Genomic DNA, 18283 nt, shown 5'->3' on the forward strand with positions numbered 1-18283 from the left:
GTCTTATTTTGAAACTCTTTCTGTGTTAATTATATGTTTTAGGCATATTAATCCAAGAAGTTTACCCTTTGTTGGAGGGGGCGTGGGTGAGGAAGATTGACCTTGAGCTAACAACTGTAGCCAATCTTCCTCCTTTTGCTTGAGGAAGATTGGCCCTGAGCTGACATCTGTGCCAATCTTCCTCTTTTTAATGTGGGATGCCTCCACAGCATGGCTTGATGAACGGTGTGTAGGTCTGCACCTAGGATCCAAACCTGCGAACCCTGGGCCACCGAAGTGGAACATACAAACTTAACTGCTATGCCACCAGGCTGGCCCCGAGGAGTTTACCTTAGATTGTAAATTGTATGGCTCTGTTACTCAGTAAAAATTTTTGATATAATAGAAATAAAATTTTAAGTTGCATAATTGCACTTTTCTAAAGGTGTTGAGGAGTTAGTTCTTTAACTCTTTTCTAAGTGTGTTTATTGAGTGTCCACTGTGGAAGGGATGGTTCAGAGCAGTTTACATTTCACGTCTCATTTACTCCTTCTACAGCCCCGGGAGGTAGTTATTATTGATCATTGCAGTTTCATAGATGGGGAGACAGACTCGCATACTCGGTGAGGTTGTGTAATTTGCCCAGAGTTTTGTAAGTGGCAGAGTTTGGGTTTGAATCCGTATTTGACTCCAAAGCTTATCATTGAGCAACTTTCTCATACTGGCGCCCACCTCTCAGTGAGCTCCTTCTTGAATTGTAGCTGCTGTTCATGAAAACTAGTTCAAGGATCGCTGCTGGCTGTGTCAGAACCACTTGGGTGAAAAGTACTGAATCCTGGATCTTACCCCCAGGAGATTCTGGGGCTGGGCCTGGGAGCATCTGTTTTTAACAAACTTCTAGGGCCGTTCTGACGGCTGTGTACAGGACAGACGGTGAGGCTGGAACATTGCCACTAGGGCTGCATCTCAATCTCGGCATCTCAGGGTGTGGCTGGATTATCTTTGGGTTAGTGGGTTGTCTGCTTAAAGTGATATGCCTGCTGATGGCTTTTGTGTTTAGGAACAGCGCTTAAAGTTTTTGAAACAGCAAGACCAGCGTCAACAGCAACAGGCTGCTGAGCAGGAGAAACTTAAGAGGCTCAAAGAAATAGCCGAGAGTCAGGAAGCTAAGCTAAAAAAAGTGAGAGCGCTGAAAGGCCATGTGGAACAGAAGAGGCTAAGCAATGGCAAACTTGGTGAGTTGCTGCTGGTGGGTTTCCTTCAGTTAACCTGCGCATCAGGCTGTGCACCAGACTGTGTGGGTGTAAGCGAACACGTCAGTGTAGGAAGTTTATATAAATTTGTACTAAGTGTGAAGAGGATGAGACTTTGCACGTAGCTAACTTTAAAAGGATTTTTTGGTTTTTTTTGAGGAACATTAACCCTGAGGTAACGTCTGCTGCCAATCCTCCTCTTTTTGCTGAGGAAGACTGGCCCTGAGCTAAAATCCGTGCCCATCTTCCTCTACTTTATATGTGGGATGCCTACCACAGCGTGGCCTGCCAAGCGGTGTCATGTCCACACCCAGGATCCGAACTGGCGAACCCTGGGCCTCTGGAGTGGAACATGCGCACTTAACCGCTGCACCACCAGGCAGCCCCTAAAAGGATTTTTTTCCCAAAAAGTATAATTCACCATAGTTCTGATGCCGCTGGTTCCCCTGAATTGAACTCAGCTGTTGAATATTTTAGACAAGGTTTCTAAGTTTTACCATTGGAAAATGAGTAGTAGTTTGTTTTTTTCCTCTCTAAATATTTTTTGACTGAAAATCAGATGAAGGCAAGGATTTTTATTCATCCAATAGCTCCATCTATTACAGTACCTGTTAAATTAAAATCTTACTGATTTAATACTCCATCTGCCACTGTAAAATTGAGATTAAAAATTGTAAAGAAATCTCATTGTTTCTAAAATTTGGAGTTTGTTTAATTATATCCACAATACAAACTCTGCTAAAAGTACATTCAGAAAGAGGCACAGACATTCAGAGAGAGCCGTGTTCATTTCAGTTGCCTATGAAAGAAATAGGGTGGTTCTAGGACATTTCTTAAGGATTTCTCTACTCTCTAGTAGGAAGTTTATTGTAAAGCCCGGTTGCCTGGGAGGCGGTCCTTTCTTATTTTTCTTTTCAACTCGTGTTCCTTTTCTCCTTCTCATTCTAGTGGAGGAGATTGAACAGATGAATAGCTTGTTCCAGCAAAAACAGAGGGAGCTCGTTCTGGCTGTGTCAAAAGTAGAGGAACTTACGAGACAGCTGGAGATGCTCAAGAACGGCCGGATCGACGGTCACCATGACAGCCAGTCCGCAGTGGCCGAGCTCGATCGGCTCTACACGGAGCTGCAGGTGAGTCCGGCTGCACACGAGATAGAATAGGGTCTCCTCCGGATAAGCGCGAGGGAATGCTGGATTGTGGTTTCTTTTCCTTAAAGGAGAGGGAGGGGATGAGACCTAAAGCCCAAAGAACCCGGAGTCGACTTCGTAGGACCTCAGACAGGAAATTTCAGGCACTCCTCGGAACCATAGTCGGTGGTCTGACGCCTCATTGTAAACCATGAGCTGGGAAGCGTGGAGGGACCTTACATTTTCAGAAATTATGTAATAGCGAGCCATGTGGTTCTCTGTTTGTGAAATTCTTCTTCCTACTCCTTGGCTACCTGCCCCCGCCCCCCCCCCCCCGCCCATTTTATTCAGTTAAGAAACAAACTGAATCAAGAGCAGAATGCCAAGCTGCAGCAACAGAGGGAGTGTTTGAATAAGCGCAATTCAGAAGTGGCAGTCATGGATAAGCGTGTTAATGAGCTGAGGGACCGGCTCTGGAAGAAGAAGGCAGCACTCCAGCAGAAAGAGAACCTTCCAGTAAGTGGGCTGTTTTGTCACGGGCCGGGGAGGGAGAGGGGAGATGACCAGCCTGGCGAGGGCAGTCACCGCAGTGGCTGCTTCAGAACCGTCACTCGGTGTGACTCAGAAACGAGCGAGACAGTACTTCTGGCTCCTCAAAAGCTCGTGCCTTGTTCTTGTGCTTGTTGCTGTTATTGTCTCTGTAGCTTTGCTCTGCTTTCTAATACTTGTAATAAAGTATGGGTGAGAATTCCTTGTGGAGAGTTTTTGTGTGGGGACGTTTCTTGTAGGTTCTGAGGCTAGATCCTGAAAGTGCTGATGTTTAAAAAGTATGAAAATCTCCCAGCCTTTTCTGAGTTTGATCCGATGTGACCTGTAACACTGAAGGACTGTGCTTTTTCTTAAGGTTTCCTCCGATGGGAGTCTGCCCCAGCAGGGGGTCTCTGCGCCGAGTCGTGTGGCTGCTGTCGGTCCCTATATCCAGTCGTTTACGATGCCGCGGATTTCCTCGAGGCCTGAACTTGTGGTGAAGCCAGCCCTGCCGGATGGTTCCTTGGCCATGCAGGTTGCAGATGGGCCCATGAAGGTGCAGACGCTGCCCAACATGAGATCGGGGGCCGCCTCACAAACTAAAGGTAAAGACATTTCTGAGTCCTTCCCCAGCTCAGTTCCTCCATGTCCTCATTATTATTTTTCCCAAGTTTGCATTTTTACAAAATTTGTCTCCCTATCCCTTGTTCTTGTTTGAATTCTAAGAATTTCTGTGTATTTTTTGCTAGTGCAATCAATTTCTTAACCTGAAACAGTACCATTCTATTCAAGAAATGAAAGAAAATGTAGTATTTTTTGCAAACCTGAAAATTGTTTTAATTCCTTCTTGTTAATATGGAATTTTGGATCTGATGTTAATAAATTCAGAACTTTTCATTTTGTGTGAAAACACCATGTATGTGAGTATTAGTGGCGTCATCTACAGAATGTGAGGCGGTGAACTCATTGTGTTGATAAATGGTGTTGGCTTTGATGTGAACTTATGCATGAGTATTTTCCTGCCAGTAACATTTAGAATAAAGGCAAACATTGGGAGGCAGAGTGAAAATAGCAGAGGCTCCTTGTGTTAGTGATCCTTGCATCCTGCAGTGCTCAGGTCCGTGGAGAGGTGCAAGTCGGAGTTTTGTAATAGGAGGAGGAAATGAAGGGAGAGTTAATAGGGAAAACAGGGTGAAAACATCCTTTAAAGACCTTATCCTTCAGACCCCTGGAAGAAAAAAATAATAGCCATTATTGTCTCTCTTCTCAAACCACTGTCGTGTGCAAAAAATAGCTAACTTTAAAATGATTCGTTATTTTGCTGTAATTATCACCGTGAAGCAACAGTGCCACATAGTCTGCGTTTTATTGTAGGAAGAGTTACTTTTGTTTTGTCTCTATAAGGAAAAATAAAAGCTGTGGCTTTGAAACTTAAATATCAGTGTAGGAAAAAACCCTGAAATCACTGATTTGTGAAGGACGGTGGTCAGAGTCATGGGTTGAAAGTCCACGTTTTGCCTTTTTGTTGTGCCTACGTCACCTGTGGTGTCCTTATCTGAGGTACACCTCGGAGCCCTTGGTCTGCTAACCTGGGCGTCTTCTGGGTGTGACGGTGACGTTTTCTTACCCAGTGAGGAGTAGAGTCCTTGCTGGGTCAGGCCGACTTTCTGTTTACCATGAATTATTTTAAATTGCGTTGCGTAGGGGACAAAATCTCAAATTAGAAATAGAAAAATCTGATGTTTCTAAATAAGCTTACGGGGGTTGTTTTGAGTCTGAAATTTCAAGCTCCTTTTCGGGATTAAACTTTGTAGCAGTGAACTGAGCCATTCAGAATCTCTCTAGAACGCTGGGGTAGTGGCAGTGGCTTTTCTGTGTTCCAGGCTCTAAAATCCATTCCCTGGGACCTGAGTGGAGTCCTTCAAATGCAGACTTTTTCCCGACCCAGGCCTCCGCTTCTCTGCCTAAAACCTCCGGGGACGCTGCAGACCAAGGTGAGGTTTCCTTGTGCTGCTCCCCAGCGTTCTGTTTTGGCCATCTAGAAGGCGCCCTGTATTCTTTTTTAGGTAGTTTATTTTCCAGTGCATTAGAACTAGAGACAGTGTTTATTTCCAGAACACTTTCCTTTAGCCACGGAGTTAAGGTACTAGGCTTGTAGTGTTCGAGTTGCTCTTTAATCAACTTAATTTAAAAATGGGAGAGCTTTTAGCGGGGACAGGGTTTCAAAGAAACTGAGGGGAGGTACACTTAAGCGTGAATAAGAAATTTTATGACAAACAGTTTGAACATCCATGTGAGTTTTTCCTGTCGTCATCAGCTGACGATGGGGAGGTGCCACTGAGGGAGAAGGAGAAGAAAGTGCGGCCCTTCTCCATGTTTGACTCAGTGGACCAGTCTGCCGCCCCGCCCTCCTTTGGCACGCTGAGGAAAAACCAGAGCAGTGAAGACATCTTGCGGGATGCTCAGGTACGTAGGAATATCCCACTTTTAAATTTTAATGGTAATTCTGTCTGCCTTTTTTAGAAGAGATAAAGCGTTATGTGAGGGAGAGCAGGAAAAACCGAAATATATGTGGAAGATTAGAAAATATAACAGCATTCTGTTATCTTAAATTCTGTCGCTTGAGTATATTTGTGGTCCCACACCACGTTGGAGGAGGACTGACATACTTGCTTTTGGGTTGTATTTCATGTGATTCTCTAAAAAACATGGGTGCATTGAAGAACATTGTGCTGCTTAATTACATTATTTCTTTAAAATTTGGGGCTGAGTCAAAATTTGGAGTGAAACGATCTGATGGCGAATCTTGTATAGCTGTTAGAATTCCAACCTTTGACAACCCATTCTGGCTGCGTGCTCCAGATCGAGGCGTTTTTTACCACAGTGGTCTAGGTCGCGTGAGGTTCCATGAACAAGGATGGTTTTCATTGATTGGTGCCATTTGTGACTGTGTAAAGTGGCAGATAAAAGTTTTCGCGTGGGCACTTAGAGTTGCCCAAATGGGAAGTGGCAACAAGGAGGAGGCAGTTCAGGACAGGAATCGTGTTGCATTGCTAAAGTCCCTTATTAAATGTGGTTAAATTCAGAGACTTAAAACTTTTTAATGACTTAATTTTCAGTGTATACTCAACATTTGTGAAATTCGGTCACCTGGAACATCCTGGTACCCAGTTATACAATATTCTAACTGGCTCTTTGTGTTTGTGTGTTGCAGGCTGCAAATAAAAATGTGGCTAAAGTCCCACCTCCTGTTCCATCAAAACCAAAACAGATTAATTTGCCTTATTTTGGACAAACCAATCAGTCGCCGTCAGACGTTAAGCCAGATGGAAATCCTCAGCAGTTGTCAGCAGCTGTGGCATCCGTGGGAAATAAACCGAAACCAGCAGGGCAGCAGCCGAGGGTCCTGCTGGCCCCCGGCGCACCTGCAGTGGGCCAAGACCAAGCCCTTGCTCCAGGGTCCAAGCAAGAAAGTCCGCCTGCCGCCGCTGTCCGGCCCTTCACCCCTCAGCCTTCCAAAGATGCCCTGCTGCCGCCTTTCAGGAAACCCCAGACCGTGGCGGCGAGCTCCATATACTCCATGTACACCCAGCATCAGGCTCCCGGAAAGAACTTCCAGCAGGCCGTGCAGAGTGCCTTGACCAAGACGCAGTCCAGAGGGCCGCACTTTTCCAGCGGTGAGCGTCTCGGTGTTGTTCTCACCGCGTAGATGGTGTGTCCAAGCCCTGCATCAGGGCTCCGGCTGTCAGTGAGCGGCAGAGTGACCCGTACCTGTTGTCATGCTTTTGTTCTGAGTTTTGTTTAATCGTGGCTTCTGTTCTTAACCGAGGGTTCAAAAGAGTTCCTGCAAAATGTCAGTTACTGCAGTAGGCACTGAAGATAATAGATGAATAAAATGAAATAAGATGGAAATAATAGATGAACAAGCTGAATAAAAGAGATGAATAGAACCTGTGGTAAACACATAGCCTTCTACTTTGTAATTACTCGTGTGCATTCGTCTTTTACTCGTTGGTGAGCTCCTTTAGAACTGAGAACTCAGGAGCTCATCCGTGAGTGGAGGAAAAACGCCCACAGGTGTCATTCCAGTGCCCAAGGCTGTGTCTTCACTGTAGGGTTGACCAGATGTTCTTGGTGCGTAGAGGGTTGAACAACTGCTTCATGTATGTGTTTTTTAAAAAAATCACTCTCTACTATATTTTAAATTGTTCTAATGAGGACTCAGCCACTAGTTAAATTTAAAAACAAAAAAAAGATGACTTTGTGTTAAATGTAGATAATCTGGTAATTTGTTGGGTTTCTTTCTAAGAGGCATTAGTGGTTTATAGGACTAGAATAAAATTCACCGTGTTGTAATCGAAAGAAAATAGCTTTCTCGTCAGGAAATAAGCATGGAATTGTGGCCTAAGATGTCATAAAGATAGTTGACCGTAAAGAATTAATATATATGCTGGATCTTACTCTTTTCATGGGTCTTTGGTGAAAACTGCTAATATGATAATTTGGGAATTAGGTAATGTTGATAGAATGTTAAGGGGACTAGTTTTGGTAAATATAAGTGGTTCTTGATAATTTTATAAGGCAAATGTGATTGCTCACGTTGATTTACTTTTGAAAATGATAAAAGATGGGCTAGTGTGTGTTTTATTTTAATCTGGACACATCAAAGGATTACCAGTTTTCATTGATTCTAAGTTCTTTTCACGTTTCGACATTTTAAATTTGGATGCTGCAGTCAGTGATTTCTTACACTTATAATTGGCACTGTTTTCTTTCCTATTGTAAAGCTTGTATTGAAAGGTTACCTGTGAAATTAAAAGATGCTTCGCTTATTGTTAGCTATGTCTGTTACTTGCCGTCTTGTTTGATTAATACTAATCAGGGTTTCTCTTCCATTTCCAATTAGTGTACGGCAAGCCCGTGATTGCAGCTGCCCAGAGTCAGCAGCAGCCCCCGGAGAACGCTTACTCCACTGCCCAGGGCAAGCCTGGCAGTCCGGAGCCCGAAACAGAGCCCGTTTCCTCAGGGCAGGAGAACCATGAAAACGAAAGAATTCCTCGACCCCTCAGCCCAACCAAGTTACTGCCTTTCTTGTCCAATCCTTACCGAAACCAGAGTGATGCTGACTTAGAAGCCCTACGAAAGAAACTGTCCAATGCACCGCGGCCCCTGAAAAAACGCAGCTCTATTACAGAGCCTGAGGGTCCTAATGGGCCGAATATTCAGAAACTTCTGTATCAGAGGACCACCATAGCTGCCATGGAGACCATCTCCGTCCCATCCTACCCATCCAAGTCAACCTCAGTGACTGCGGGCTCAGAAAGCCCAGTAGAAATCCAGAATCCCTATTTACACGTGGAGCCAGAGAAGGAGGTGGTCCCTGTGGCTCCTGAACCGGTGTCCCCAGAGGAAATAGGGGGTGCCAGTACAGAGAGCAGTGACTTGCCAGCTCCGTCTCCGGGCCTTGATTATGTGCCTGAAGGAGTCCCAGACAGCAGCCCAAATTTCCAGAATAGCGTGGAAGAGCCAAATCTAGAGGCGCCCCATCCGCTTGACGTGTACCTGGAGGAGTACCCCCCTTACCCGCCCCCGCCGTACCCGTCCGGGGAACCCGAGGGGCCGGGAGAAGACCCTGTGAGCATGCGTCCGCCTGAAATCACTGGGCAGGTGTCTCTGCCTCCTGTAAGTAACGTGCTCTCGTGGTCATTTCAGGAGCCTTGACCTTGTCACCGTCTTCCAGGTGGATGGTTGTCAGAACTCAGTCAGACGCCAGCAAGTACTTAACGGCCACTTGCAAAAGAGGCTTGTGTTGAAATTGCGTGTCGTAGCAAGTGTGTTCCACGGCTGGCCTTTTATTTTACAGTTCCCTTGGCACCAAGTGGATCTCATGAATCAAAATTCAGTATATTCAGTATAAAGAACATTTTTGTCTTTTCGAAAGAACCCTCTTCTTTGTGATGGAAACAGAATTTTGTTCTTAGAGCCATAAGTAGCACCTTGGCGGTTTCTTACCCGGCTGTCAAGTAGTCGGGAAGGCACACTCGACCGAGAGTGGAGAGCTGGATTTGAAGCTCGGTCACTAGCTTAGCTCTGAAATCGGGCGGATGGGTCCACTTCTCTCATTGGTGGTATCCGCTTTCAAACTTTTCTTTTTCTGGCAGTGAAATTTATTTTTAACGTAATATTTAGGTGCAACCTCAAGCTTCCAGCATTGATAAAATTGGTAGGGTTCCGGATGAAGTGGGGGCGCATGGGGGACTTAGCCTCTTCCTCACTTTCAGTGTGGTTTGAAAATCTCTGGGTAGCCTGTGGTCTCGAAGGTTCCTTTGTACGCCAGCATGAAGTGACTAAAGCTTGGTGGGTACTGGCCTGGGCGAGGCTTCCACACTCCTTCCGGGTACTGAGCCTTTATTGGGAAGTTCATCGTGTCGCTTTGAAATAGTTGAGAGAAGGTCAGAATCCCGGAATGTCTTTAAATAAAGTCGGCTTTTTCCGGGTTTAATTGAAAGTCGTTTTGTTTCATTAGGATGCCAAACTATGAATTTTTAAAACCTGGTCAAAAGCAAAATAGGATGTTGTAAGGATTTTTTTTAAAAAGTGCTTTCTATGTTTGATCCCTTCCTACAGCTTTAGGATGTGATAGTGTTCAAAGATGGTGATTATCCAGAGTTGTTTGAACTACTGGTTACCGTAAACGGTCGCTCAAGTTTTATATAGTAAACGTTGGATTCTAGGGGAAAAAGTTTTAAAATAGAGGTTAACACTTTATTTAAGGAGCTCTGTGCCTTCTGTCTAAGTCCTGAGGTTTGATTCTCTTCATTTGAGTGTTCCACAGATGAAAAGGACAGAAGCGTTAGCATCTCCTTTTATTTCCCCTCTCTTTTTGTTGTCTCAGAGAAATTCATACTCTCCAAGAGGAAGAAGGAAACCAGAGTTTATAAAAGTATCATACTGTCTTTTTAAGATTCTGCTATTCTCTTCCTAGGAAGATGCTTGGCTTTTTCATTCTTAGTTCAAGTAAACAGAAGCCGCTGTCTGGTACTTTCTGTGATGGTGGGTGTGGCAGCTGTGCTCACGCTGTGCCCCTGTGCCCCTGTGAGTCGTATTAGCACATTGGTACGGTGTTTACACGCCTTCTCTTTTCTTCAAGAAACAGCATTTTAACCGCTGCATATTTGTGAAATATGTGGATTGCCACTTAGTGTTTTTCAAAATTCAGTAGTTTTCCACACCTCAGATAAAATAAAGAGAAGCCTGTATAGCATATCACACCGTAGGAAACGTTTCCACGTTGTTGGATGGGTTTTTCTTTTTTATTGACGTGTAATTGACGTACAATACTCTGTTAGTTTCAGGTGTACAACATAGTGACTCGGGGTTTTCGTACTGTTGCATATGTTTAAGAAAACTTTTATAGGATGTTGGAGCTAGTTTTTAAAATTTTGCCTTATTTTTTAAAGCCTGACTTATTTTTAGAATGTAGAAAGATTTGATTATCTACTCGTGTACTTTGGAGTATAGTTAAATTTTTAATATAAAATAGTGATAGCATTTTCAGACTGGTAGAATTCCTTCTTGGTATATCCTGAACAGACTAATAACCTTTATTGTTTACCTTAATTGTATGCTTTCTCCCCGAGGAGGCATTTATGTCCTGAAATGGTTAAGAGGAAGGGCTCCAAAGAAGCCGGATTGCTTAGATTTGAATTCTAGCCCTGCTGTCTACTGGCTGCGTGCCTAGTTTCCTTATCTGTAAAATGGGATAATAGGGTTTTTGTGAGGGATGAATGAGTAATCGTTCAGTAAATGTTGTAATTCTGATCTGTGCTCTCGCCCAGTTGAATCGTGTGAGGTTTGTTATACCGTGTTGGCTAGGCAATCTGAAGACCAGTTTTGGCTCATTTTGGTACTTGACAGAAAGTCAGCCCACTGGCCCTTGCGGGTTATGTATATTCTTATTTAGTTTGTGCTATAATGTATTCCCAAATGAAATTCTGCCGGGTTTTATAAAGTTAAGTTCTTCCGCCTGTGTTACATGAGCGTATTCATTAGGCTGTATGTTACGATTTAGGTACTTTTCTGAATAATGTTCAACTTCAGTAAGACGTGCTAGCTCTCTGTTTCTGAAGTTCCTCGCCAGCTCAGCTGGTCTGGTGGCCGTCCCCTTTGTTCATGTGGCCTCTCTGGCTTAGCCCAGGCTCCTCAATTTTCTGTGCGTTTCTTCTGCAGGGCAAGAGGACAAACCTGCGTAAGACCGGTTCAGAGCGGATCGCTCATGGGATGAGGGTGAAATTCAACCCCCTCGCGTTACTTCTAGATTCCTCTTTGGAGGGAGAATTTGACCTCGTACAGAGAATTATTTATGAGGTATGACTTAATTAGTAAATTTCTTACATATGACCTTGTCTTGTGTTTTAAATCTCTCATCAGAAAGCTACTGTAGAGAAACTGTGTTTTGAAACTGTTTTCTTTTCTGGGAGGTGGGTTGTAGAAAGGAACTCTCGAATATGCTCCAAAACAGGCTTTGCTAGTTTCAAGGTGTGACTGTAAAATTTTTGGTGATGCAGAAGTTCAGTTTTCACTAGGGTCCTCTAGAGTATTCTTTCTTCTCCGGGAGATCATCACCGTTTTTAAAAAATTGCTCATGGGTGGGTTTGTGCTAGTGTTCAGTTACGGGACGTGGTCCCTACTTTTCAGAAGCCTACTATTTAAAATATTTTTAGTTGACCTTTTTTCCTTCCCGTGGCAAATGTAACTTTTACCTAGACACTAATTTGTGGTGGGAAGTTGGAGGATAAATAAACGAAAGTGGCTATAAGGATACAGTTTCTGGTACTTTGCCTTCAATTTTTAAAAAACCTTTTTATAGTGAGTGCCTGCTTAATGTGGTTATTCCGTCTGTCTTCTTTCTAGAATTGTTCTTGGTATAGTTTTCTTGGCCCCTCTAGGTCTCAATTATGATTTTAAAAAAATACCAGAAGAGTCTATTTCTGTTCTCTTGATCCTAAAGTGCCAGTTAATAGTGACAGTTCAGGTGACAAGAAATGTGCATGATGGTCCCCCCCTCTCATTGGTGTTCCAGGTTGATGACCCGAGCCTGCCGAACGACGAAGGCATCACAGCTCTCCACAATGCTGTGTGCGCGGGTCACACCGAAATCGTGAAATTCCTGGTGCAGTTTGGTGTGAATGTGAACGCGGCTGATAGTGACGGCTGGTAAGCTTTTCTCTTAAGCTCCACTCAGACCTCAGTTGTATCTGCTCTGGGCGAGGAAAGAGCAGTATCGTAGGTGCTGTTGGAAGGCAAACGAGTGTCAGTATATGTCCTCACACTGCATGTAAGCCAGAAGGAGAAACGTGGAGGGCGTGTTTGAGGAGGTGATGTCCTCATGTGACAGGCATCGCACTCTGCTCTGGAAGCAGAGGGAGTTTTAAAAGTTTAATAGTTAAATAATAGAAATAAGAAATGTCACAAAGTGGCGCACAGTTAATTAGCTTGCTTCAGCAGGTCTGAGAATTGCTGATTTAAGCAAAGTTGCCCCAACCCCCGAAACTTCTCAGAGTCTTTAATATACTAATGCCTATGGTGTGTGTCCAAGAGGGAATTAGAATTTGTATCCCTTCCCAAATGTATTTGACCCTGGAATCCATTTTTCATTGACTGTTTTGTGGAACTGTTGTGTGCATAAAACACAGGAGATAGTATTATAAATGATGATTATTCATAGGACAATGGATTATTATTAAATACTACTAATAATAAAAGTCCCAATAAGTTACTGTCACCCCTTGATAAGTGTAATAGAATAGAAAGTAGTTTTTTTTTGAAAAAGAGTGTTTTAAATTATATGCTCATTTTGGGAAGAATACGAAAAATTTACTTTTTCCATATAGGATTCTTTTAAAAGTACTGTATTTACTGAAGTATTTTAATTTTCTAGCCTATTTTTTTCTTAGTATGGAAAATAGCTATGCTATAATATCAGATTTACAGGTATAGACATACACGTTGCACAGACATATACATTAATTTAAAATCACCTCATATTCCATCGTGTGACTGCATTTGTTTATTGTGGCTGTCTCCCTCTTGTTAGACATTTAGATTGTTTTCCAGTTTTTTTGTTTGTTATAAATAATGCTCAAAGAAGCATTTTAGCTGCAACTTTAAGTGATTATATTTGTAAAAGTAATATGTGCCCACCGTGGAAAATGTACAAAATAGAGAGAAATAAGAAAACAAGCCCCATAATCTAGAGCTAAACACCATTAATATTTTAATATATTTCCTTCAGGCTTATATATATATTTATATACATTTGTATTATATCTTTCTATATTTTAGGCTAATTTTTCGGTTTAACTTTACAGCATAAGCAAATCAAATTATTAACGTGTCATAACGTCCTTGTTTCACTAATATCGGGAGTTTAGAGTATATATAACTTTTCACTGTTAAAAACCATGAAGTTAAAAATCTGTAGTAGTATTCTCCGTGCTATTGATGATAGTGTTCTGGGATGGAGGATGGGGAATACAATTTTTTTAACTTAATTTAGATTTAACTTTTAATTTAATTTATGGCAAGGTGAGTAAAATGAGGAGGAGAGGGAAGAAAAGGGTGGAGAGATGAAATCCCACGGGCCGCGGGCCTGACGAGCGTTCTCAAGGCCGCCGTGCAAGCTTGGCAGTGGTGCTGGCTCTTCTCACACCTTCCGCATTAATCTGGGGTCATTTATACGTTATAAAACACTTGGGATGCTGGAGAAGGTTCTGTGTAACGTATTTATAAATTCCTGCTAACCGGTTGCCTAAAATAGATTAAAATGCTTATTATTGTATAGTCACTTTGCTGGTCCGAATTGAATTGACAATTGCTTTTTTCCAATTTACTTCAGTTTGGATTTTAAAAAATGTTGGATAAAGCATGTGTCATATGCACAACTTAATTCCTTCAAAATTGGTAGTGGTAACGAGCTATTTAAAGGCACATGTTTTGAGCGAAGACCTGTAACTTCAAGACTGTTACGTCCTCTACTCAGGCGGGAAGAATCAGGCTGGGTGCTCCAGAACACAGAACTAAGTGTGTCTTATCCTGTTGTCGATTATTATACGAATTGCACGTCCTTTCTCTCATGTCCCTGCTTCCTCTCACCCTCCCCGCCGCCCTCGCCCCGCGAGCTGGGTGCTCTGAGATTTTCCTCTGTGACTGTAATTCTCCGATGGGCTCAAGTTTCTCTGTTGAACTGATTTAAAAAACTGTAAGAGATTTTCAGAAGAAAGGGCGTGGTAGATGATAGACTCAAGAACTCGCTTCACAGATATCTCGTCACAGCAGGTGTCGTTCAGCTTAGAGAAACATTTCTAGCCCCTGCTGCGTCTTGCCCCGCAGGACCCCGCTGCACTGCGCCGCCTCCTGTAACAACGTCCAGGTGTGCAAGTTCCTGGTGGAGTCGGGAGCCGCCGTGTTCGCCATGACCTACAGCGACATGCAGACGGCCGCAGACAAGTGCGAGGAGATGGAGGAAGGCTACACGCAGTGCTCCCAGTTCCTGTATGGTACGTAGAGTTAGAATCCAGCGGATTGATCCCCGCAGTAATTTACCGTCTCTCTCTAGGGAGCAATTCCAAAAGTACTGTTACTATTTAGAAAAACATTTTTGTGTTGTACATAGTTCTAGGCGTTGAAAATAGGGCAGCCTCAATCCCAAACATTAATGCGGCCTTTGTGTGTATGCCTGGAAACAGCTATTGTCAGGGACATCAGCTACAAAGACAGGGCCGCAGTGTCTGGCTTAGTGGTCACCATGGCTTTTGACCCTCGAAGGATCCTCGGCTCAGACTTCAGTCCTTAGCGAGTGATGGTGTATGTTTGCTGATAAGTAAACAGAGCTCCTTCCTTCCAAGATGATCCAGGAGAAATTCAGCGTCGGTGTAAGAATCCGGTTGATCCAAATTTTCCTCCTAAATCAAACTGGTCATAAAGCAAAATGAGGACAGCACATATTTTAGAGTTGATCTTTTGGCTCTTTTTGTGTTCTTGATTTTGCATTTATGATTCTGACTGATCATGTCAGCTCTGTCCATCACAAGAATGGACTTGAAGTTTTAGATGGAAATATGTTGCTTGATATTTGTACTTACAAGGAAAATTTTTTTCTTTACGAGGCTTAGAAGTTGATTTTTCTTTTTAGTTTGGCCTGAGAGGAATCAGGAAGGGGAAAGACAGAGACACGTGAGGAGGTCCCAGGACTGCATCCCACTCAGGTCTTAGAAACTCCTTTGCCCGTTGATTACATGACCCCCGGGGTTAAAGCCGTCACCACTGTCTTCTCCATTCCACCCTTCCCGGCTCACTGGGCTTGTTCTGGCTCGAGAGAAGGGACAGGGTCAAAGGGAGAACCATGAACTCAGGTTTTCTTCATCATGTCTCAGCTGTTAGTTTTTATTGTGAATATTTATGATTACTTTTTTGTTCTGAACTCTGGATCAAAGAATAACTTTGATATATTAACCTTTTAAAATTAATATATATTAGTATATATTTTGTTATATTAAACGTATTGGCCATTTTGAGCTCTAAGTATGGAATATGATTTTTAAAAACATTTAGGGACCTCTGATCAGAGATTTTTTAAATTTATGAAATATGTCTATCAAGAGCGTTTCTGACTTAAATTTGCAATTTAAATAACGATAATAGATTGACTGCAGTGAACATCCGGGTATTCAGCTTAAGAAACAGAACATTACATGCTCTCTGGTATGGTCTGGGTGCCCCGCCCTGTTGACCCCTCTCACATCTGTGGTGACTGTCACCTTGAATTTTATGTTTCTCATATCTGCCATTGCTTGCTTTTTTCTTTTTGGTGAGGAAGATCGGCCCTGAACTGATACCTGTTGTCAGTCTTCTCCTTTTTTTGCTTAAAGAAGATTGCTCCTGAGCTAACATCTGTGGTAGTGTTCCTCTGTTTTGTGTGTGGGACACTGCCAAGCATGGCTTGATGAGCGGTTGTAGGTCTGTGCCCAGGATCTGAACCTAAGAACCCTGAGCCACTGAAGCAGAGCACACAAACTTACCCACTCCGCCACTGGGCTGGCTCCCTATTCCTTGCTTTTTAAAAATAGTTATATCACCTGTGTGAGAATCCTATAACATTGTTTAGTTTGCCTGGTTTTGACCTTTATATAAAACAAATCACACTGATGACCCTATGGCTTGCTTTTTTCATTTGTCGTTGTTTTTGAGGTTCATCTGTGCTGTTGCACGTAGCTGTAGTTTCTCCCCATTGTGCTGTCCTGTTTCATTTTACAACTGTACCACATTTACTGTTCCATCTACTTATGATGGGTGTTGGGTTGTTTGTTTACTTATTCGTTACAATGCTGGCCCCGTGACCATTTTTGTGCTTATCTTCTGGTGTCTGTCCAGAAGTAGACTCGGCTGGTCACAATGACGCTCATCTAGCAGAGGGCTCCTTTTGCTCCCTGTTCCCTTTGACCCTTGGTAGATTTGGAATCATATCTCATTGTGGCTTTAGTTTGCTTTCCCAAATTACCGGTGACGTTGAGCATGTTTTTAGGTCCCTCAAAAAAACTTTATAACAGTAATTTGTCACTCTTAGTTTGAAAAATAGCAAATAAGAAATTTTCTTCCATTCTTAATGATTTCTTGGAAATGTGACTGGAGTTGTTATTTTCGGTGTACCAGAGTATCCAGAATTTCTCAGCTGCGCCATTCCCATCCCAAACAGATGAGTCTGGCCAGCTTTCAGACTTGGTGGAATTATACTTATATCAGGCCTCATTGTCCTTGTGGATCTAGCTGTCGTGCCCGGCCTGTCTTATTTAAACAGGACAGTTGGAAATTTACTTGTCCCCATTACTGGAAACCTCACCTTGTAGATTGGCAGAGCCTTCTTTTGTTAAAAAACAATGTCATTTCTTGTTTCATTTTCCCCCAGTGTGTGAGAGAGAGAGACAGACTGCCACGTCACATTAATTGATGTGGGAATAATAAGTTCATAATGAATAGTTCAGTGTTTCTCATAAATTGAAAAACCTAGCTATTCAAAGGCAAACAGATATTTTCCTGGCTTTTCTGAAAAACACAGAAGTGAAAATAATGATGAACTCTGAATTGCTCAGGACCTTATTGCTGAATTCCTTCCCTCTCCTCTGCTTTCCTCCTGTTGCCCGCCCGGGGACGACAGCTCTCCCTTATTAGCAGTGCCCGTGGGTGGGAAGGTCGAATGGAGCTCAGCGACACTTACAGTAGCAGTTAATATGTAAATCTGTTGTTACCTCTGGTGAGAGGTGGACATTCGAGGGTTTTTCCTGCCCTAGTTTGTGGATTTCAGTGTCTTAGAATTCTAGTTCTCATTACTTTATATTTGACTAGATGTAGATTTTATATCATGTTTAAAACATTTAGCTATATTTCTTTCTGCATTCTGACATTTATAATTTTTTTTCTTTTATCTTTCCCCATGTGGAAAGCAGTAGAGGCCACTTAATAGACACAACACTTACAGCTCTTTTGCTGTCTGCTCTCAGTTTTAGGTAAAGAATGAAAATGTTTCCAGAGTTCCCTGGACATTACACTTAGGAGTAGGCTGACATTCAACTGGCGTCTCATTCACTTTCTTAGTATCCTAGACTTAAACGGTTTTTTTGTGTGTGTGTGAGGAAGATTGGCCCTGAGCTAACATCTGTGCCAGTCTTCCTCTATTTTATGTAGGATGCTGCCATGGTGTGACCTGACAGGCAGTGCTAGGTCAGCACCGGGGATCTGAATCTGTGAACCCGGGCTGCCGAGGTGGAGCCCGTGAACTTAACCACTGTGCTGCTGGGCTGGCCCCATGGAACAGTCCTTTTTTAATTCCTAAGCTTGCAAAAGTTTTGTATTCTGAGTGAGACTAGTTTCAAGAGCTGCTTATGAGGTGTTTGTTAGTTTTTAAGAGCTGTTCAGAGATGATAGCACACGTTAACTTGTCTTTTGTACGTCCCTTCCACTCCTCCCCTGACCCCAGGAAATTTATGTCCTGAACATTTAATGTAGTAGCTCTGACATTCCAGCACTTACCCAATTCTGCTCATTTGGTTTTATATCTGTAGCTAAAAGTTCTTAAGAGGAGTGTACTCTGAGTTACGTATCCTGTGCTGTATCTTACTGTCATGATTCTAGGCGTTCAGGAGAAAATGGGCATAATGAATAAAGGAGTCATTTATGCACTTTGGGATTATGAGCCTCAGAATGACGACGAGCTGCCCATGAAGGAAGGCGACTGCATGACCATCATCCGCAGGGAAGACGAGGAGGAGGTCGAGTGGTGGTGGGCGCGCCTCAACGAGAAGGAAGGATACGTGCCACGCAATTTGCTGGGAGTGAGTATCC

The 18283-nt window shown here is 43.0% G+C and overlaps 1 protein-coding gene across 4 annotated transcripts in view; it reads left to right on the forward strand.

Annotated features, from left to right (window-relative positions):
- The window catches only part of TP53BP2 (tumor protein p53 binding protein 2), a 57792-nt gene that overhangs the window by 36108 nt on the left and 3401 nt on the right, over positions 1–18283 (forward strand). For all 4 annotated transcript variants that reach the window (XM_070602311.1, XM_070602313.1, XM_070602314.1 and 1 more), the window contains 12 exons: positions 1040–1214; positions 2181–2362; positions 2711–2875; positions 3264–3492; positions 4771–4881; positions 5205–5353; positions 6102–6564; positions 7794–8569; positions 11117–11254; positions 11970–12103; positions 14279–14445; positions 18074–18273. In XM_070602311.1, the coding sequence (XP_070458412.1) occupies positions 1040–1214; positions 2181–2362; positions 2711–2875; positions 3264–3492; positions 4771–4881; positions 5205–5353; positions 6102–6564; positions 7794–8569; positions 11117–11254; positions 11970–12103; positions 14279–14445; positions 18074–18273 (2889 nt within the window). The remainder of the gene's footprint in view (positions 1–1039; positions 1215–2180; positions 2363–2710; positions 2876–3263; positions 3493–4770; positions 4882–5204; positions 5354–6101; positions 6565–7793; positions 8570–11116; positions 11255–11969; positions 12104–14278; positions 14446–18073; positions 18274–18283) is intronic.

The sequence above is a fragment of the Equus przewalskii genome, chromosome 31 (assembly GCF_037783145.1).
Source record: "Equus przewalskii isolate Varuska chromosome 31, EquPr2, whole genome shotgun sequence".
Taxonomy (NCBI): Eukaryota; Metazoa; Chordata; class Mammalia; order Perissodactyla; family Equidae; genus Equus; species Equus przewalskii.